Raw genomic sequence first — 22,575 nt, 5'->3', positions numbered from 1 at the left:
CTGATCCTAGGGGACCGGTCCCAGTTGAAATTGCCCCCAGAGCATCCAACAGCAGCAGCAAGCTTTGGCTGGGTCCACGGAAGATCCCCAAAGCGAGGCGAGCTGAGCTACCAGCATGGGGACGCATGGATGAACAGCAGGTGCTGAGGCGCCGCAGGGGAGCTAAGCACGTCCACAGGTCCGCTGTGCAGGGGGCTGTGATGGCCAATGCTTTGTGGGGTGCCAAGCCCTCGCTGTGCTCAGTGAAACCAGTGACTAATTGGTGCCTCACTGATGCAGAGAGCAAGAGCAAATGTCCCAGAGAAAAGCTGTGGTGTGTTTTCTGTGGGTTTCAGCTTCCTGGTCTCCCATGTGATTTATCTGTTTCTTTGTCATTAAAAAAATAGTTTTGCCTAGGTGTCTGCAGGTTTGGATTTGTAGCCATCTACCTCACGGAGCCGCTGGTCCGCGGCTTTACCACCGCCGCCGCCGTGCACGTCTTCACCTCCATGCTGAAGTACCTGTTTGGCGTCAAAACCAAGCGCTACAGCGGCATCTTTTCCGTGGTGTATGTACGTAAGCAGCCTCCTGGTTTTTCTTTCATTGCCTTCCCCTCTTTTCTTCTTCACTCTCAAGTCTCATTATGCCCCCCCACTCCCACCCCTCCCAGGATCCCTGTAAAACAAAGTGCCTCTGGACGTTTCTTCTCAGAACATTCAGGCCCAACGCTCATTTTATGACGGTGTGATTCTGTCTATTTCACAGTAGTCTTCAGTGGGGGGTCTTTATCTGGCGATTATATTCCAGCCTAATTAGCTGAAGAAACCACCGTTCCTCAAGACCCAATGATGTACTCGAGGGAAGGACACAAATAATTTAAAGGCAGAGTGGGAGAAGGTGTGGCTCTGAAAAACTGCTAACCCCAGCAGACAACAAGCAAGCAAGGCTATAAAATGAAGATTTAACGAACACAATTAACCAGCTTTGGCTAATCAAATATATAGAGACTTGTACTCTGCTCAGAAAATATAGATTATTGGCAAGCACAAATGGAACAATGGCAGCAAGTTATCATGGATTAAGCCATGAAATCTAAAAAGTCTATCTTTTTTCACCTGGTACAATCTAATTAGACATCCATAACTAATTATAGCTTTAGAATCCCGCACGTGAGGCAGGGGTGGGGGTGGGGAGACATACTTCTAAACAGGCTGTGGATAAAATGGAAATTATAACCTAGTTAGGACTAGATAACAGTGAACGTACTACATATTAACCCTTGTGAGGTGTGAGTAAAGCCATCCTTCTGTAGGTAGATACACGCCTACTCTTGACCTTGGCCCTGGTGGGTGCTGGGATGCAGCAGGGAGGGAAGGAGCCACGGCTCTGCCTCTCTCTAGCGTTCAGTTCTGCGGGAAGACAGCTATTAAGCCATAAACACTGGCGGCATGCTTCTTCCTCCAAGATTTCCCTAAATGCGTTGTCACAGAGAGCTACACCCCACAATCACACCAGCACATGCTCCCGGCAAGAGAAAGGAGGATGTGTGCCTAGGCTCCTCGGTTTCTAATAAGCACTCCCTACTTCCTGAGAATTTCCCTTCTCACCACAGATATTCTGAATCAGAATTGGCATGTTAGCAAGATCCCTAATAATTCCCTGATTTTCTCTCTAGTTCTCCTGGTTCTGTTACAAACTTCAACACTTCTTTTTTTTTTAATTACAGTTTATTGGCACTTCTTCCATACATCATACAAGTCAATAATTCAGTCATATCAAGAAGAGTTGTATAATAGTCTTGCCACAATCAATTTTAGCACATTTTCTTCAACCCTCCTTTGGCTTCAAAGCCCACCCAATCTCTCTCCCACCTACTGACAAATGATTTCTGCCTGCTGCCGCTCCTACATGCTTCTCCATGTGTTTGCTTTTGGATTGATTTGTTGCTACTACTGCTTAATTATTTCCTGACGCTCAGGATTCAGGTTCAGCTTTACGTTTCTGGATGCTCTAATACAGTGGTTCTCAACCTGTGGGTCGTGACCCCTTTGAGGGGGTGGGAGGTGGTGTCAAAGGACCCTTTTGGAGGGGTCGCCTAACACATACTTATGTGTTTTCCGATGGTCTTAGAAACCAAGACGCCACTCCTCTATCCATATCCAGGCAGGTCCACCCACAATGCAGATATGCCTGTATACAAGTACTTGGTGTGATGACATAACCAACCCCATCACAAATACAGGTGTATGTGACAGGGTGGGCACCATAATGTCCTTATGCAGAGCAGTCACACGTGTGTAGAGAGCAGCTACTGTGTTGAAAGCAGTATTGGAGGTAAAAAACGACACTTCATGAATTATAGTTAGATATTGTTTTTGTGATTAATCACTATGCTTTAATTATGTTCGATCTGTAACAATGAAAACATATCCTGCATATCAGATATTTACATTGCAATTTATAACAGTACCAAAATTACAGTGTTGAAATAGCAACGAAAATCATTTTATGGTTGAGAGGGGTTCCCCACAACATGAGGAACCATAGAAAGGGTCGCGGCACTAGGCAGGTTGAGAACCGCTGCTCTACTACTGCATTATGACATCGGCAGAATGAACAAAAGAGAGGGGTGGCGAACAAAAGTGTTATAAGGTTGTTGGCTACGAATTGCCACTATCAAATTATGAGGTTGAGTGGAAGTGGGGGAAGCAACCAAGCACTCACATTCAGCTGGGGCGCTCGATCTGGAAGCATCCAGGATGGAATGGCTGGTGTGAAGTAGTGCACTAGAGACTGTTCGGGGCCATTTCTTGATCTAAACACCCAGTGTTCGCTGTGTTACAGAGTACAGTTGCTGTGTTGCAGAATGTTAAAAACCTCAACGTGTGTTCCCTAGGCGTTGGGCTGATGGTTTTTGGTTTGCTGTTGGGTGGCAAGGAGTTTAATGAGAGATTTAAAGAGAAATTGCCAGCACCGATTCCTTTGGAGTTTTTTGCGGTAAGTGACTCAACCCAATGACTTGTCTAACTTCTCCACCGTAGACACCTATTTCTGTAACAGCTGACTCTTTCTGTCCGGACTTTCAAAGTGGATGGGGAAAAACAAGGAGGTAGAGAATCCCCCACCACCACTCAGTTCTGCTAAGAGAAGGTCAGAATCTGTGGACATGAACTTGAAAAAAATACACTGACAAAAAGCTTTCAAGTGCAGACATAGGATTTTAAAGACACATGAGAAAGCCACACACATGCATTTTGACATTATCTCTGAGTGGTGGGATTTTGGAAGATTTGTGTTTCTTATTTTTCAGAATCTGATTTTTTAATGGATATGTATTATCTTAACCACCCCCTGACCCCATCACACAAATAAACCCAAACCCATTGCTGTCAAGTCATTTTCAAATGTAACAACTTAGTGCATCATTTTAAAGAATGATACCCATAAATTGAAAGGACAAATATTGTAGTCTTCTTAAATAACTGCCACTGTTCTTTAATGGGATGGGTATGCGTGTGAGTACTGCGCAGCTTCTCAGGTCTGAGAATCAGATTGGCCCCATCTACCCTCAACATGACACGGTGGGTACACCCAGGGCTTACTAACCAAAAGGTCAGCAGTTTGAACCCACCAGCTACTCTCTGCGAGAAAGCTGAGGCTATTTGCTCCCGGAAATATTTCCAGGGATCACAGTGAGTAGGAATCTACTTGATGGCGCTGTGTTTGGGACCCTCCACATTAGATCCACATGGATTTTTTGTGAAGGACCAAAAAATCCACAGTTAAAATCCACCAGCTTGTTCCACAGGCAAAAAAAAAAACTCCAGAGTTCTACTTCCACAAATATTCCGAATGGAAACCCTGTGTGATAGAGGTAATGTGTGCTGTAGAGCCACTGTGAGTTGAAATCCACTCAACAACATACGACCATCCAACCACTGGAAGCCCGGCTGTGCCCAAGCCCGTCGTTTTCCCAAGGAATGGGCGTGCAGATGGAAAGTGACGTCCCTCGAGGGAATGCTGTCACATTACGGGGCTACGACCAGTCTGTCAAAATCTGGGTGCATTGTTGAATGGGAATCCAGTTTTCTCTACAAACGTTCATCCAAATGACAATAAAGAGGTTTCCTGGAAAGTTTGTACAATGTCTGAAGTCAGTTTTTTCTGACAGATGCCACTTTTCTCTGAAGCATTGTATTGTCCCATGGTGTCCCTTTGCATGCTCTCAGGTGCCCTGGAGACAGAGTTCAGGAACAAGACTAAAGAAAAAGCCCAGGTGTCTGATGCACGTTTAGCCAAGCGTTCCAGCCACAGAAATAAGGACTGGTGTAGGTGACAAAGCAGCCTTTCCTTTGACGTCTTTCCACCATTTGGTTTTGTCCCAAGAGCAAGATTATCTCTTTCTCTTGGGGGTGCCTGCCATTCCTGATTCCTCTTGGAGTCTAAGAGCTGGTTCTCAGCTCCCTTGTGTTAGAAAGAAGAGAGCTCTCTACCATCAAGTTGATTCTTAGCTCATAATGACCATATGAGACCGGGTAGAACCATCCTTGTGGATTTCCAAGGCGATAAATCTACAGGAGCAGAAAGCCTCGTCTTTCTCCCATGGAGTTCCTGGTAGATTTGAACCACCAGCGTTTCCTTTAACAGCCAAGCCAGAATGGCAGCAGTGGTTTTAGTTGCCTGGCTTGGGTCATTAGTTGTGTCCATTTCCCCAGATTCCTGTAGCAGATTCCTTATAGTTTCCCAGGGCAACCGTTTTCATTGTCATCATTGCTGTTCAATGCAACCGAGTCAGTTTTCACGTATAGAGACTGTGTGATAGACTACAACTGTCAACAGAGATAGATGTGTTTGAATCATGGTGCTGGTGAAGAATATTGAAATAGCATGGACTGCTAGAAGGACAAGCCACCCTGTCTTGAAAGAAGGACGGCAAGAGTGCTTCTTGGAGGCAAAGACAACTTGGACATGTTAGGAGAGACTGGTCCCCGGATTAGGACATCATGCTTGGTAAAGTGCAGGGGGCAGCAGAAAAGAGGAAGGCTCTCAACGAGATGGACTGATGCGGGGACTGCAGCCAGGGGCTCGGGCATGGGAACGATTGTGAAGATGGTGCAGGACTTGGGCGGGGTTTTGTCCTGTTGTGTATTGGTTCCCCGTGGATCGGAGTGACCCAATGGAACCTAACAACAGCAGCAACAACATAGGGGTTCAGACTGTAATCTGTACGGGAGCCAACAGGCAGGTCTTTCTCCTTTGGAGCTTCTGTGTGGGTTCAAACTGCCCATCTTTTGCTTAGCAGTAGACTGCTTAGCCATCGCTCTGCCATCGCTCCTATCGTTGTAATTATGGTCTGGTAATCATACCTCAGGACAGTGTTCTTAAGATACTTCATCAAAACCTTCAGAGCCACAGGTAAGAGAAGCCATACTGGAGAGTTCGGGGAGACTCTTCATGACTCCCTGAAGCACAAGACTTGTTTTTGGTAATAAAAATCTCTGCAACTTTTACATCCCATTTCATAAAGCATCTACTTGTTAGTAGGAAAACTGCAGTTTAAATTACTTGCCATAGAATGAAACCGATGGACCAGGAACCTGGGCCGGTATCCCCTGTGGACTTGACTATCCTACACACACTATCAATTTCTCACTAAGTGCAATTGGAGATGGAACACAACAGAAAAGCGGCCCAAAGCACTTGTGTTTTTGGTCTTTCCAGCTGCTGATTTGAACAATGACTTTACTGTATGATTGGTTCCCTGGTGGTGTAGTGGTTAGGCATTGGGCTGTGATCCACATGGCCAGGAGTTCAAAACCACCAGGCACTCCTCCAGAGAAAGACAGGGCTCTCTACTCCCATGAACAGTTACAGTCTCAGAAACTCCCAAAGGCAGTTCTACCCTGCCCTACAGGGTTACTATGAGTTGGCATCGACTCTTGGCAATGAGAGAGAGAGAGAGAGAGAGAGAGAGAGAGCAGTGGCCACCACTTGTGAGGGTCTAGTGCCCTTCTTTCTTCTGTGCAGGCAAACCCACTGAGAACGTTCTACAGCAATGCTGTCGTGGTGTGTCAAGGAGTCCATTTCAGCACGTAACAGCAACTCCATGCTAAACACTAGAACTTCCCCCACAGAGTTTTCCGGACTGTCCTCTTTATGGAAGCAAATCTCCAGGTCTGTCTTTCCCTCATGGAGCCGCTGAGTGGTTTTGAACTACAAACCTTACAGTTCGCAGTGGAGCACTTGTCCATGACCCCGGGGGCTCCTCTATAGAGCAGTCATTCCTGGGAATGAAGAAGATTACTGTCAACCTCTCTGGTATTCTTTCCTTCTTGTAGCTCACGAAGGGTTGTACTTCACACCCCGACTAAATCTACGCCCCGGCAGTCCAGCATGGCCCGCGTCCGGTGACGTGTGCTTCCACTGAGACCCTGAAACGAGTGAAGACCACTGTGGGTCACTGATGGGGGGCCCTAGTCTAGCCACACTTGTGCAGCTGTCCTCCTAAGAGGCCCCGGGGAGTCTGAGAGCACCCATGTGTCTCATAACGGTACACCATCATTGTACACAATACTACGTCATCAGATGTATTAGTGGGCTGCGTTTGGGGTTATTTATGACATCCTGGTCAGGGACTCTTTGTATCTTTGCCAAAAGAAAGCCAACACCTGAGAGGTTTTACAGCCCTTCCACAGGGGTCACCCAGTTCATCACAGTAGCAAAATTAGAGTGATGAAGTAGCAACGAAAATCATGTTATGGTTGGGGGGTCACCACAACAGGAGCTGTATGAAGGGTTGCGACATTAGGAAGGTTGAGAACCACTGCTTTATGGCCTCTTTCAGCTAACCAAACAGCACAGAACAAAAGAGGGCCCGCCTACAGGAAACGGTCGCTTTAATTTTAATTATGTGGGATGGGAGATTTGCTGGGATGAACTGTCGTTATTGGCTTTCCAAAGGAACCTTAAAAACAAGAACGGGTTTGGGCTTGACTGACATATCCGTGGGAGCTCGTTTTTCAGTGAGTGCTTGCATCTCCGCGTGTGAAGGTGCATTGGGAGTTGTGTCTATTTCAGGTGGTCATGGGGACTGGCATTTCCGCTGGGTTTAACTTGAAAGACTCGTACAACGTGGATGTTGTTGGAACACTTCCTCTGGGGTAGGCGATTTGGTTTATTTTCCGTCACAGTGTGGCTACAATAATCAAGGAGTGCTGTTGCAATGAAAATAGATCTTTTCCCCCCAACACATCAGAGAACTCACAGTTGGTGTGCGTGTGAGTGTGTGACTTTGTCTTTTATTTTGTGTTTTTTTTCTTATTGTTTAGCAGTTGACAATTATTAAAAACTCTAACAGCATGGCATGGTAATTGAGAACTTCAGCTTCCTTGTCAGAACAACCTGAACCCTAGCAGCATGCCCTTGAGCAAATGCCTTAGTTTCTCAAATCTGGCAGCTGGACACGATAATTACCGTACATACTCGAGTATCAGCCGATCCGAATATCAGCCGAGGCACTTAATTTTGCCACAAAAACTGCATTAAAAATGTGCTGGAAAACTCGGCTTACAGACGAGTCTATACGGCAATATGTGTGGGCGGTGTGAGCAGCAGGAGACAATGCATGTAAAGCATGGCGTGGTGCAGTTACTCCCGGGCACATGACACAGAGTGAGCAGTTCAGCTATGTTCATCGAATGTAACTGGCTGTCTCTGCTAGTTTCAAATCATGATTTACTTATTTTCCTCCATCTATATTATGTAAGGCTTTATATTTTTAATGTATGATTCACTTTATATTCAAAGGAACAAAAGTGGCTTCTAAGAATCTCCTTGTCTTCCTGTCCATCTCTGACACTGGTTGCCTCTCTCTGAGTCTGTGTCTCTTTCTCTTTCCTTTACGTCTCCGTCTCTCTGACTCTTTCTCCCCTCACCGTCTGTACTTTCTCCAAAAGACTGTCCCTATGCACAGACAGACATTTCCCCAGATGTTGGACATTGATGGCATCCAGCCTGTTCAAGCCATCTGCTTTTCATGACAATTGGTATCCTGAACCTTTCATTTAGCACAATTCTATGTAAATAATAATAGCACAATAAGAGCACCTTGCTTTCCTATTGGGGTTTATAATTTATAAAATACTTTATACCCACCATCTTAGTTGACGCGTACAGTAACCAATTAACAAGGTAGATCACTATCCCCACTTTACAGGTAAGAGAGCTCACTGATTCTCACTTGTTCCGCATATGCTTATTGAGGGCTAGTCTGTGCCTGGGACACAGCAATTAAAAAGAAAAAGGAAAGTCCTTATAGTCTACTGAGGGAAATAGATCATAATCCAGTAAACAAATCCTAAGAAGGCTGTGAAGAAAGTGAAGCCAGGAAAGGGAGAGGCGAGCCTGCCGGTGCAGTCCCAAGGTAGATGTTGGAGAGACATGGAGGAAGGTCAGGACCTTGCTGGTGAGTCCCAGGCTGCACTCGGAACTCAGTCTGTCCGTTACCTCACACCAGGCTCGAACAGAAAGTCGTGTAATGGGCATTAGTCTTTGATTGGATCCAAAAGGTAATCCTATTCAGTTACTAGTTGCACCTAATTTGATTAAATAGGAAATTCTTATATTTAGATTTCTGTGTTTTTTAAAAAACAATAACACACTGATAGGTTAAATCCATAAACCATCGAATTTCCACCTAAGACTTGCCATTTATATTATTTTTTTACTTTTTTTAATCGTTTTATTAGAGGCTCATACAACTCTTATCACAATCCATACATACATCAATTGTGTACACATCTGTACATTCATTGCCCTCATCATTTTCAAAACATCTGTTCTTCACTTAAGCCCTTGGCATCAGTTCCTCTTTTTCCCCCTCCCTCCCCACTCTCCCCTGCCTCATGAGCCCTTGATAATTTATAAATTATTATTTCATCATATCTTGCCCTGTCCGACATCTCCCATCACCCACTTTTCTGTTGCCTGTCCCCCAGGGAGGGGGGTCACATGTAGATCCTTGTAATCTGTTTCCTCTTTCCACACCATGCTCCCTCTATCCTCCCAGTATCGCCACTCACACCCCTGGTCCAGAAGGTATCACCCACCCTGGATTCCCTGTTTTTCCATTTGCTATCTGTACCAGTGTACATCCTCTGGTCTAGCCAGACTTGCAAGGTAAAAATCGGATCATGATAGTGGGAGGTGGGAGGTGGGGGGCAGGAAGCATTTAGGAACTAGAGGAAAGTTGTATTTTTCGTTGGTGCTACGTCGCACCTTGACTGGCTCATCTCCTCCTCTAGACCCCTCTGCAAGGGGATTTCCAGTGGCCGACAAATGGGCTTTGGGTCTCCACTCTGCACTTCCCCCTTCATTCACTATGGTAAGATTTTTTTTGTTCTGATGATGCCTTATACCTGATCGCTTCGACACTTCGTGGTCACACAGGCTGGTGTGCTTCTTCCATGTGGGCTTTTTGCTTCTGAGCTAGATGGGCCCTTGTTTACCCTCAAACTTTTAAGACCCCAGATGCTATATCTTTTGATAGCCGGGCACCATCAGCTTTCTTCGCCACAGTTGCTTGTGCACCCGTTTGTCTTCAGCGATTGTATCATGGAGGTATGCACCCAATGATATGATTTTTTTTCTTTGATGCCTGACACAGGCTGGTGTGTTCTTCCATGTGGGCTTTGTTGCTTCTGAGCTAGATGGCCCCTTGTTTACCCTCAAACTTTTAAGACCCCAGACGCTATATCTTTTGATAGCCAGGCACCATCAGCTTTCTTCATCACATTTGCTTATTCACTCGCTTTGTCTTCAGCAGTTGTGTAGGGAAGGTGAGCATCATAGAATGCCAATTTAATAGAAGAATGTATTCTTGCATTGAGGGAGTACTTGAGTGAAGGCCCAATGTCCTTCTGATACCTTAATACTAAACCTATAAATATAGGCACATATATCTATTTCCCCATCCTCATATATAAATATATTTGCATATGTACATGTCTTTATCTAGACCTCTATAAATGCCCTTTGCCTCCTAGCTCTTTCCTCTATTTCCCTTGACTTTCCTCCTGTCCCACAATCATGCTGCCCCACCTGGGTTTCAGCAATACCTCTTGATTACATTACCCTTGATCATGCCCTACCAGGCCTCCCATACCCACCTCATCCCAGTTTGGATCACTTGTTGTTCCCTTGTCCCTGAGTTTGTTAACATCACTTCCTTCCCCCCCCCCCCTTCCCCTCTCCCATGTCTCCCCGGAACTGTTGGTCCCATTGTTTTCTCCTCCACATTGTTCATCCAGCCTATCTTACTTAGACAGACCTGCGGAGATAATAACATGCACAAAAACAAGACAGAGCAAAACCAAGCAACTATATACAACAAAACAATAACAACAACAAACCACTGACAAAGAACAAAACAAAGCACAACAAGAAAGAAAATCTTGTAGTTAGTTCAGGGATCGTTTGTTGGCCTTTAGGAGTGGTTTCCAGTCCAGTCTGTTGGGGTACCACGTCCAGGCCCCAAAGTCCACCTTCATCATTCCCTGGGGACCTTGCCACTCTATTCCCTTGCTGTTCTGTTGCACACCCCAGTGCTTTGCCTCGGTGTAGCAGGATCAGGTCGGGCACAATTCCCATACTGTGTAGGGCCATGGGTCAGTGATGGATGTCATGTCTCATAGTGGGGCTGGCTCTCTGTGGACTGGCTTCTCTAATTGGAGTCATTGTCCTCAAGGCCTGGTGGGTCAAGATGTGTTCCACTGTCTCCTACTCCCCCTTCATCTGCTCCCGTGTGCTCCATTCAGATATGTCCCTCTCCCGGAGCTGCAGACTCAATGCCATCCTTTCAAATATATTCTGGGGGGAGGGCCAGGCATCCACTTAGTACTTGGTACTGGGGCCAGCCCCCCAGACCTCTCCCCTGGTTCCCTACTCCACACCAGAATGTTGCATTCACACTTTGGGGCACTGGGTTGGAGTCTGGTCCTTCTTTCCCTGTGGAGAGATAAACAATACCCTCCCCTTGGGTGGGTTAACACCCCATGCCCCTGCTACCCATTTCTTCCTTATTTTCATCTTTCACCTTTTTTTCCCCTTTCCTTACCTCTTCCCCAGTTGTCTACCATGTGCACCCCTGCATTTGATCTGGTCCCTGCCATACTACACGGTCCCACATGTGGGAAAGCTGACTTTTTTTTTAAGAACATTTTATCATACTAGAACTTGGCCACAGAGAAAGTTTATCTTTTGGAAACTTGGCTCAAAATGAAGAAGGAAACAAAATGTACCTGCTTACCTCTCCACATACACTCATACTGCCTCCATTATCTGTGAATTTGTATAACAGACAATGACTTCAAACAGCCATGATTCATTTGTTCACAGTTCTTCAGTTGAGGCCAGGCCTGCTGGGTGGTTCTTCCGCTGGTTGCACCTGTGTCTCTCCACAGCTGCAGATGTCTGCGGGCACGACTGATGCTGGAGGATTGTACTCGCGGGCCTGACTCCACAACGGGAACGTCTGAAACAGCTGAGGGCTAGCTGCCACCTTGTCTCCACAGGCATCTCCAGTAGGTCAGGTTAGCCAGACACCTTTACGTGGGAGCTCAGAGCAAAAGCAACCAGGCCGGGCCTCTTCACCCACTTGTACAACATCACCACTGCCACATTCTGTTGGTCAAAGTGAGTCACAAGGCCAAACTAATTTCAATGCACATATCTGTACATAAGAGGAATGGCATGCACACACAAGGATGCGAGGGTGGGTGGTCATATTTGCAGCAAACTACCACCTATCTGCACATACAAATAAATACATAGAAAGCTGCAGAATCAGAAAGTGACTGCTCTGAATCCCAATCGTGGCAATAGGTCTTGTTTCTTTGTTGCTTTTCTTACTCCTTCTACAATACATCCTTTCTCCTTCACTATCCCTCGGGCCCAAGCCTGACGCGAGGCCTTCCCTTCCAGTTCACCGTGATGCGGCAAAGTGCACGGGAAATGAGTGTCATAGTCAGGTTGCCGGGACCGAACTCCATAGTCCAACTTGGGCAAACCTCTTAGAATCTACAAGCCCCATTTCTTTACCTGTGAATGTGGAGATTATGTGATCTCTTCAATAGGATTGTTGTGAAAATAAATAAGAAGACATACATAAATCATCTAGCATATACTTGAGGCCTAACAGGTGGTAGGGGCTTCTCTCACCCCAGAATGTGAGGTGTCCTGGTCATTAGCTGAGCTCCAAGACACTAACAGGAACAGGTGCGTGCGGATGGAGGTCCTCCTGGCTTTTGTTGCACTTCCGTTGCACAGGAGATGAGCTCTTTGACCTGGTACAGTGGCTTAACCCTCAGCACCTCATTTTCCTCCTCTGTAAAATGAGGATTATAATAGTTCCTACCTCTGATGCCACAGAGCTAATTAGAGATAATTAAATGTACATGGAACCCGGAATATATGACCAACCAAGCCAAACTCCTGCCACCCAGTGAGTGCTGACTCGGAGCGACCTCGTGTGGGTGTCCGAGACTAACTGTTTCCTGGAGTAGAAAGTGCAGTCTTTCTGGAATAGATGACGCACCTAATAAATGTTTCTGTCACTGTATTCATGGTTATTGTTCGTTAATTAGTTATTGTTAGTATTTCAGTGAATCGGGACAGGGTGCCTTTGCAAATTCTATTGTCGCCCCCCCACCCCTATAACATTCCAGGAGCCCTTATTTTATCACTGCCGGTAGGATAAGGTCCCAGACTATGAGAATAAGGCCACACAACCATTTTCCCGTTTGGGGGTTCCAGAAGTCACACTTTTGGACCCTTCCAAAGTCAAGCAATTCCAAGGCGAGACCTCAGGATTTTACTATTCCTCCTCCTTGTTGGAAACCCTTAGAATGTGACACTACTATGGGAAGAGGTGACAGACGCTCACGTCAAACAGAGAGAGTAGTTCTAGTTCTCTTCAGATGCCCGACCACCCTCCTCGCTCTGACTGGTTGGACCGTCTTGTGGCGTCTGAGCACTTTGCTGACCCTTTTGTCTTCCTGGTTCTGTCTCGTAATTACACTTGCTGAACAGTGTGCCATGAGGTAGGAAGTCACGCCTTTCATAAATAAACTGTCTCTGATCTCTGCTGACAACCCCCCAAGAAGAAAGCCTGGGCTCCAGGATTTGGCCTGGACAGAACCACTTTCCAGGAGGACTTGCCTTTGTGCCGAATAAAAGCTAACAAGTATCTAAGCTCTGATCACCTCGTTTGCTGAGAATTTCCCCTAGCATGTCCCCTCGCATTGCATGTGTTCCTCCCAATAGTCCCAACTTAACTTCAGCTTGACCCTTCAGGCTCCTCCCTCCAGCCAATCCGGACACCAGCCTCTTCCACCTGGTGTACGTGGACGCCATCGCCATCGCCATCGTTGGATTTTCAGTGACCATCTCAATGGCCAAGACGCTGGCTAATAAGCATGGCTACCAGGTTGACGGCAATCAGGTAAAGTCGTCAGTTCCTGCAGTTGTTTCATAGCAGTACACACATCATACTGGCTACGGAAGGCAAATGAACTTGACCTACCAATCTCAGTAGACAAACTTTTACCTGCCTAATGGACATATTGGGAGCATGGACTTATTCAACACTACAAGTTTTTGTTATTTATGTAGGTGAGAGAAACAGGGCCCCGAGGCGCAGAGTCCTGCCTTACTTCAGAGGTAGGGGCCCAGCCAGGGAAGTGAAATCTCTGATCGGACACTTACTGGTTACCATACGCCTACCGATGGCACTCTTAATTGTAAAGCCCCTGGCCTGGGATTAGATGTGTTTCCAGAATTCTTTCTTCCCCACTGGGAAGCCTTCTCTTTTTTCCCTACCTTTGAGTATGTGATTCACTGCTGAACTGCCACGACACTCTTGGCCACCAGCTTTCAGAACCCACCCAGCGTGAGCTACAATGTTGGCAGGGAAATACCTATTTCAACATTATGTGCATCTGTAGGAGAGATTAAATGTCCCACATTCATACAAGATGCAGTGATCATGCTAGGCAGCCCCTAGGAGGTACGCCTGGGAGCAAGACTCACTGGTCCCAGGAAAACACTGGCATGCACTTCTTGATGAGCAGTAGCTCAGGCACTTAAAAGAAGTGAGTTGTCCTATATATACACCAAGTAGTTTCTCTTAAATAGCCAGAATAGTTTGTCCTTTTTGCTGCCATGGTTTAAAAAAAAAAATAGCTTAATTTGCTGGGTAGTGCTTGGGAAGGAGCCTGGTTAGGGAAACACAGCATTTGTTCCCCCCCAGCATGGAATATGCATTAATTCCCTTTTTAACTCCTGCTGAACAAATGCTCCCATGTGAGAAGAGGTGGAAGAGGCACCGTGTACTGTTGGGAATGGGTATCAAGTCTTACTTTAGTTCCTAAAGAATGACCAATGTCTTCTGTGCTTTGCTTCCACCTGGTCCAGGAGCTCATTGCACTGGGGCTGTGCAATTCCATCGGCTCACTCTTCCAGACCTTTTCCATTTCATGTTCCCTATCGCGGAGCCTTGTTCAGGAGGGAACTGGTGGGAAGACGCAGGTGTGTATCCAGCTGGCCTCGAAGGACCAGTGATTTGGGTGGTAATTAAAATGTGAACCCCTTGACTCTATGCTGAACCCACACAAAGCTACCCTACCTGCAGATCCATACTCCGCCGAGCTGTGTTTTGAGTCAGGAGGCATGATTGGGTGGAAGCCAATCGTAATGAATGGATTCTGTAGAAAAGAGGTTTATTCTCCAGTGAAAAACAAAGTTATGCAATGTGCCCTGCTCCTAGTCAATGTCCGAGTTTAAACTTGGAACACTGCCTGGAGACCCAGAGACTGAGTGGGCGGGATGCCAACCCAGGATTGCCCGACAGGCCTTTCTGCTGGATCGAAAGGGCCAATACCTGATGTCTGCTATGGCAGCTTAATTTCTAAAACAAAGGCAATTTCCTTGGCCAGACTTGCCACATTTCCATGTGCCCAAGAGTCACAGTCACGTGTGAGGAGCGACTGCCATGCTGGACAGCGAACACTTGTCTGAGCTCTTTTGGCCTTTGAATCGCTGATCTGCACTAGACATGTGCTTGCTTCAACTTCCAGCAACGGCATTTAAATGACTGTTTAAATACAGTCAGAGTATCTAAACAGTCGGCGTCTCCTTAAAAGGTTTGTGAAGAAGAGCAAAACCTTCAAAGAAGGGTGTGGCAGAGTAGTAGGTTTACGCCATAGTTTCCTTGATCTCTGTGTCCTTGACCTTCCCACACTGATGATCAAAAGAGTAAGACCCACGTATGTCCCGCCTCTTACTCGCGTCTCCTAAAGCCCCTTCCATGTGTCTTCTCTCGTTCAGCTTGCAGGTTGTTTGGCCTCGCTAATGATTCTTCTGGTGATATTGGCCACGGGATTCCTCTTTGAGTCATTACCCCAGGTGTGTAGTGTGGACTCGGTGCGAGGTTTCCTGTGTGCCAAGACCCTGTGATTGTATTGCTCCTGTGTGTGGCTATCATGAGGAGTTCATACTGCAAGCCTAGCTAGGGGGAGTAAAGAAGTGGCCCTTGCTCCACACTTGGTACTAGCCACCGTCCACAGGGCCTTGGGAAAGCCATGCCAACTTCTCAGGGCCTCACTTTTCTTATTTACAAAGTGGAAGGTTGGACTGATTGACTCCAAAATCCCTTCTCTCTTTGGCCTTCTATGACCTGAGGTGACTTATAGTCAAAAGCACTTATTTGCTAATATGTTCATGTAGGATAGGTTAAGAATCGAGAGTAGAGCAAAGAAGAATCACAAAAACCACGGGGGAAATAATTCCTGAGTGCTGAGTTGAATTCTGAACTTCTTGACACCAGTACGGTTTGCTATTAGGATCTGAGCTTAGTGGTTTTCCAAGACCCAGGTTAGGTGACCAAAGGCTGGAAATCCAGGGTCCGTGACCCCAAACGTGGCACCACAGCCACAGAGCAAGGGAATCCTGTTAGCGCAAAGGCATGGGCAGAGGCCGTGGAATGAGCAAGAGGAGGACACTGAAGAGCCGGCAGAGGGCAGCTTGGGGCTCAGAGGGAGGCAAACGTGCATGTGCTGTGTTTCAGGCTGTGCTGTCGGCCATTGTGATCGTCAACCTGAAAGGGATGTTTATGCAGTTCTCAGACCTCCCCTTCTTCTGGAGAACCAGCAAAATAGAGTTGGTAAGTAAAGAAGCTGAGAGTCAGGTGAATGCGACTTAGCAACAAATGGAGCAGTCCTGATGAAAATATGAGAAATAGAAATTAGTAGTCCTTATCTGCAGTCTCCAAGTAGGCAAAATAAAGTTCATTTCATAGTTTTGGTTAATTACCATTGAGTGTGTGTGCGTGTGTGTGTGACTCTTACTACATCGCAGATGTGTTTTTGATGTAAAGCTTTCTGTTGTTTGTCTAGACCATCTGGCTTACCACCTTTGTCTCCTCTTTGTTTCTGGGACTGGACTATGGTCTGATTACTGCTGTGATCATAGCTTTGATGACTGTCATCTACAGAACACAAAGGTCAGTGGGCCAAATGGGCTGGGGGTGGGTGTCTCAGGTGCGATAAGACGAGCCCTGGCTTTGAATGTGGACTGGGGCGTGAATCTGTGGAAGCTGAGCCCTTGCGTGTGAGAGGAAGCTATAAGACTCATGGCATCTGTGGACTGGATCAAGCAAAACTGCCAAATAAAAAATTCAGTGTAATTTTGCCATGTGCCCTGCCGTGTATGACCTTAGCGCAGACACAGACCCTGAGTTATCATTGGTAGGTCTTCCTTGTCTTTTCCTTCATCCTCAACTATTATCACCTGTCATTTCTCCTGCCTAGTAGTAAGCTGAGCCCACTGGGAAGATATATAGTAACCTCTAATTTTTTAAAAAATGTTCATGATAAAGAAATCACCATAAGGAAAAGGAAGAAAAAGATGTAAACATAATATCCTAATGCGAGGTAAACTGGGCTTAATCCTAGCTGGGTCCTTGATTGGCGCTGTGGTTGGACGGAACCCATGTGAACTTTGTTCCTGCATCACGTAGAAAGAACTAAGCGCGTTACCCCAGGGTCGCAGTAAGGTGCTCAGAGAAGACCGATGCAAAGGTCACATTCGACTGTGCACCCAGATGAGGATGCCCTTCCCTCTTTAACACGAGGGGAAACAAAAGCGGGACCAGTCCATTTTGCCTATGACCAATCATGGTTTTCAAAGCTTTACAGAACACCTTACCTTTACAGAACACCAAGCTCTGACTGTGGGGCATTGAAAGAGCATGGGATGCGGACACTGAAGCTTTACCATGTTGTTCTTCACTCTCCATAAAAAATGGGCATGTTGCTCATCAAAAATGACAGGAAAGGGTTGAGAAACGTGGGATGCTAAGCTCAAGAGAAGAATTAAGTTAGTTCTTAACAAATTTTAACACTACTGCCCACGTTTATCAAAAAGTCCTCTTCACCACCACCACCACCACCCAGCCCCCCACTTTTGTAAAGATCAGTATTGGTTCTGATGAGAGTCCCTTACAGGAGAGTTTTATTGAGCCGTTGGGTTTTCTAGAAGGAGTCCTGGTGGCATAATGGTTATGTGCGGGCTGCTGACTGCAAGCTGAGCAGTTGCAAACCACAGTCATTCTGCGGAAGAAAGGCCGGGTTTTCTACTCCCATAAGGGATCACAGTCTTGGAACTTAAAGGGTCAGTTCTACCCTGTCCTATAATGTTGCTATGAATTGGCATCAACTCAACAGCAATGAGTTTAGAGTTTTCTATATGACTTTTGTTAATCTACAACATAGAATTTGAGATATTTGTTATTTTTGTTTTCTCTAAAGTTCTAAGGGTTTCTTAGGATTTTAGAGTTGGACAAGTTTTTAATGTTATACTTCTATTACTCACTAAAAAAGTCATTTCATGGTTTGATCTTAGTTGATGATTTTTCTCTTAAGAAAAGTAGAACGTTTCAAAGTGAAGGGGAAACATTCCTGTAGGTGAATCAGCCTTGAATGTGGCCTTATGGGAAAGTGAGAGGAGACGAGAAGGCTCCAGCTGGGGAAGCAGCCAGCCTAGAGAGCTGGAGTGTCTGTCTCAGTTCCCGGGTGCTGCTTTGACGGAAGGGACGCTTTCACAGAAGTTTATTCTCTCACCACCCGGGTGGGTAGGAATTCAAATTTAAAGGGCCGGCTCTAGGGGAAGATTATCTTGTCTCTGGGGAAAATCCTTATCTCCTTTCCACTCCTGTTTCGTGGACCCTTGGTTATTTTCATGTAACATGGCATTTGTACTTCCCCATCTCTGCCTACGTGCTCAGTTTTCTCTTTTAGACCTTAAACGAGCTGGATTTTAGACATGCCCTACACTAATATTGTCTTATTAAGATAATCAAAACCCAAACCACTGCCCTCAGGTTGATTCTGACCTATGGCACAGAGTAGAATTTTTCCATAGGGTTTCAGAGGCTGTAAATCTTCACAAAGCAGACTGCCTCATCTTTCTCTCCTCGACCTTCGGATGGGCTCAAACCACTGACCTCTCCGTCGTTAGTAGCCCAATGCTTAATTTAAAGAAACGTTTCCTCACATGGGATTGTCAGAACTCTGGGGTACCAGCCTCCACAGTTGAATGGGTCAATGGGGCAGTTGTGTAATTGAGGGGCCTAATTAAAGAGACGTCGGACAAGATAGAGCATGCGAGTGTTCACTTCTGGGACCGCCATGACTTCAGCAGCCAGGTCCTCGCAGGGAGAGAGACTATATTTCCAACAAGACTTATATACCTGCAGGGGGCGTGCAAGCCCCTGTAATTACAGGTAACCACATACCTAACAAAGTGGGCTGTACCCTAACCCGGCCTAAAGGTCCCGGAGTATATTGGAGAAGTAACCTAACACCAGTGCCCAGGGGGGCAGGTAAAGGGGGAGGGGCTGTCCTCAGAGCCTAGAGAGCAATAGCCCAGGTCTGTTCCTTTAGGTAAAGCTGCCAGCTACGTAGCAATCAGCCTTGTTCTTGTAAGAGGTAGCTTTCAGGTAGCACTGTTATGGGAGGATATAGTGGGGAACAGTATTAACTATGAGAATGTGATTGGGACTCATCTCCAACTCACAAGGGGGAAGGCCTCCCTCCACCCCAGAAACCCAGCCTGCCCGACTCCCTAATACTTGAGACTACAGGACTCATCCATATACACTCTCTTCCCGTTCTCTACTCCCCACAAACAACAGACACCCAAAAATCAAAACCAAACTCACTGCCATCCAGTCACTTCTGGCTCGGCGAGAGATAAGTACAGATGAATAGTCCTATAAGCCCACACGGGCGCTTCTACTCTGCCCTACAGGTTGCTATGAGTCAGAGTGACCACTGGCTTAGGGGTTCCAGCTTACAACACATGCATTAGGAGGGCCACAGTGAGGCCAGGAAGTCGGTGTGTGAAAGAAGTTCACAGCGGGGGATGATGGTTCTAGATCCTGGATGACCTCGAATAGCCTGTCGAGCAGATTAAGGTTTTAGACTCTGAGAGTCAGAGGAATTTTTTTAGGCAAGGATAAAATCTAAAGTTCTACAAGACTCTCTGCTCTTCTCCCGAATCTGCTGAACCTTCAGGTCCCCGAGCTCTCCCTGTCTTCTCCCCCGGTGCTTGCTCTAAGCTGTTCTTCTGGGCCTTGTCCCATCCCTACCAGGAAAGGCTCAGCTTGGAGATTAGTGCCCAGGACTCTTCCCCTATCACTCATCTCTACTCCATGCTCACAAATCTGAATGTGAACATCCTACTAAGCACCCCTGACCTGGTGTCTACGATGTCAGTCATCGGTCTTGTGTTTGTGTGCAGACATTCCTAGACTGAGAGCCCCTTGATGGTAGGGCCATTAGCCTAGAGCCCGGCACCAGGCGCACAGTGAGCGCTGAAGCCTGTGGAGGAAATCTAACCAGAAGAACGGCTACCGTTTGTATTGCACTTGCTGTGTATTCCCACTGGCAGAGCACTTTCACATACATGCTAGGAAGCAGCAGGGCCTAGTGACAAGACGGTGGGATTTCAAATCAAGGATCTTGGACCTTCTTCTGACTCCACCCGGCTCTTTGGCCTTGAACAACTCATCTAACGCCCGTGACTCTCAGTTTCTCAAAGACATAATGTCAGTGTTAAGTCCGGGGGATGCTTCAGAGGATATAACAGGTAATACCAAGTGCTCAGTAAGTAGACCTGTCATCACTGCAGTAACCACTCTGAGCCAGACTGCCCGAGTGCGCTATAGCAAGCATGTGAAAGTGCTTTAAGCTTGAGTACAGAATGCAAAGCTGCTTGCTGGGTGGAGGCCCTTGACGGCATTCAGAGAATGCACACTACCCCATGTGCCTGGAACTAGAAGAGAATTAGCCCTGTCAGAAACGATTATTTAAAAACCTATTCAAACTAAAAAACATACAAACAAAAACCTATTCAAACGAAATGTAAGAAAACAGGTTAATTTAAATGAGAATTCGTTTTATTCCCACCTCCTCAGTTGAACTCCCGCTTCCCCTCCGGAGTCAATGATTAGCCTTAGAAAGAAGAAATCCCTTCTCCAATCAGAGGATGTGGAATGTGTGGCTATGTTCGTGGTGGGTGGTGTGGTGTGCTCTGTGTGTTTGGAGTGTTTGTACCGGATGTGGAGGATTGCGTGTGTCGGAGTGGGCGTGGCATGTGTGTAGTATTTTTGGTAGATGTAGATTGATGTGTATGTGCTTTGTTGGGTGTGAGTGTATATGAAGTGTGACATGAGGCTGTGTGTGATAGTCATGTACTCTTTTTTTACTAGGGGCTCATACAACTCTTATCACAATCCATACTTACATCAATTGTGTAAAGCACATGTGTACATTCATTAACTCATCATTCTCAAAATATTTGCTCTCCACTTAAGCCCCTGGCATCAGATCCTAATTTTTACCCTCCCTCCCCACTCCCACTTCCCTCATGAACCCTTGATAATTTATAAATTATTATTTTGTCATATCTTTCCCTGTCCAACGTCTCCCATCACCCACTTTTATGTTGTCCGTCCCCTAGGAAGGAGGTCACATGCAGATCCTTGTAATCGGTTCCCCCTTTCCATCCCACCTTCCTTCTACCCTCCTAGTATGGCCACTCAAAGGCTTGAAGGTAAACTAGCAGGCATCTAGCTCAGAATGCTCGCTGAAGACAAATGGGTGCATAAGCAAATGTGGCAAAGAAAGCTGATGGTGCCCGGCTATCAAAAGATATAGCATCTGGGGTCTTAAAGGCTTGAAGGTAAACAAGCGGCCATCTAGCTCAGAAGCAACAAAGCCCACATGGAAGAAGCACACCAGCCTGTGTGATCACAAGGTGTCAAAGGGATCAGGTATCAGGCATCATCAGAACAACTAATCTTACCATAGTGAATGAAGGGGGGAGTGTGGAGTGGAGACCCAAAGCCCATTTGTAGGCCCCAGGACACCCCTTTGCAGAGGGGTCTCAGGGAGGAGATGAGCCAGTCAGAGTGCGATGTAGCAGCGATGAAAAATACAACTTTCCTCTAGTTCCTAAATGCTCCCCGCCCCCCCCACTATCATGATCCCAATTCTACCTTGCAAATCGGGCTAGACCAGAGGATGTACACTGGTACAGATAGGAACTGGAAACAGGGAATCCAGGGCAGATGATCCCTTCACGTTGTACTCTTAAAGTGGTGCTGGGAACATGCTAAGGGTGGGGCCCTTCTGCAAAGGCACATGTAACAATCGAGCTTTCGTACACTTATTGACAAATCCCTGGATGGCATGCTAACGTGTAAAATCATGTTTAAATCGTATTTTAATACACTCACTCTCTGTCTCCAGTCCTAGCTACAAAGTCCTTGGACAGCTTCCTGATACAGATGTATATATTGATATAGATGCCTATGAGGAGGTAAGGCCCGCTTCTCACATCTTTAAGTGGCTGTACGTATTTGATGTTCTCGGCACTATTTTCACCAAAGTCAGGAGTGGTGATAGAGATGGAAATGTAGTGGCCTAATAGAAAGGCTGCAATTTCTATTTCTTTTCCAGATTCAGTTATATAGTTTATAAAACCATAATATTAATGATTCTGCTTATTAATATTTATTTTTATGAGGATAAATATAAATTTTATAAATAAAGTATACATTTCTAGAATATTAAATTGTTGGAGAAGATAGTTTGTATGCACATGATTTTCTACTGATGAATGTAAACCAAAGACAGAATATTGATTTTTAACCGTTTAAGAGATCATTGATGGGGCACGGCACTCTCTCAACTTAATTTTAATATATTAAATTATAGTTTAAAATACCCTTGATTTTCTCTTGCAGGACCACAACGATGTTGATGAAATATTATTAGACTAATTTCATGTATGTTTTCTTTTATGTTTGCATTGAAATGCTTAGGCCCACTGTAGCCTATTGGGAAATGAGGCTGATGTTAGGATTGCTATCTGTCCTCGCTGCAAAGTTATTTGCTGAATTCCTTTACTTTTAAACTGCAGCCTAGCAGGCTGCCAGCCTCCTGATAAGACCTCACTGTGCCACTCATGTCTTCCCAC

General features: G+C 46.0%; 1 protein-coding gene across 4 annotated transcripts in view; it reads left to right on the top strand.

The window, feature by feature from the left end:
* The window catches only part of SLC26A5 (solute carrier family 26 member 5), a 36,662-nt gene that overhangs the window by 6,456 nt on the left and 7,631 nt on the right, over positions 1-22,575 (top strand). For 2 of the 4 annotated variants that reach the window (XM_075557659.1, XM_075557658.1), the window contains exons 5-13: positions 387-551; positions 2,824-2,976; positions 7,057-7,139; positions 13,330-13,477; positions 14,449-14,562; positions 15,361-15,438; positions 16,100-16,195; positions 16,428-16,534; positions 21,846-21,915. In XM_075557659.1, coding sequence (XP_075413774.1) covers positions 387-551; positions 2,824-2,976; positions 7,057-7,139; positions 13,330-13,477; positions 14,449-14,562; positions 15,361-15,438; positions 16,100-16,195; positions 16,428-16,534; positions 21,846-21,915 — 1,014 coding nt within the window. The remainder of the gene's footprint in view (positions 1-386; positions 552-2,823; positions 2,977-7,056; positions 7,140-13,329; positions 13,478-14,448; positions 14,563-15,360; positions 15,439-16,099; positions 16,196-16,427; positions 16,535-21,845; positions 21,916-22,575) is intronic. The other 2 variants (XM_075557662.1, XM_075557660.1) reach the window with 1 other exon arrangement.

Source organism: Tenrec ecaudatus, chromosome 9, assembly GCF_050624435.1.
Source record: "Tenrec ecaudatus isolate mTenEca1 chromosome 9, mTenEca1.hap1, whole genome shotgun sequence".
NCBI lineage: Eukaryota > Metazoa > Chordata > Mammalia > Afrosoricida > Tenrecidae > Tenrec > Tenrec ecaudatus.
Note: the sequence above shows the minus strand (reverse complement) of the source record. Positions and strands in the feature narration are given on the sequence as shown.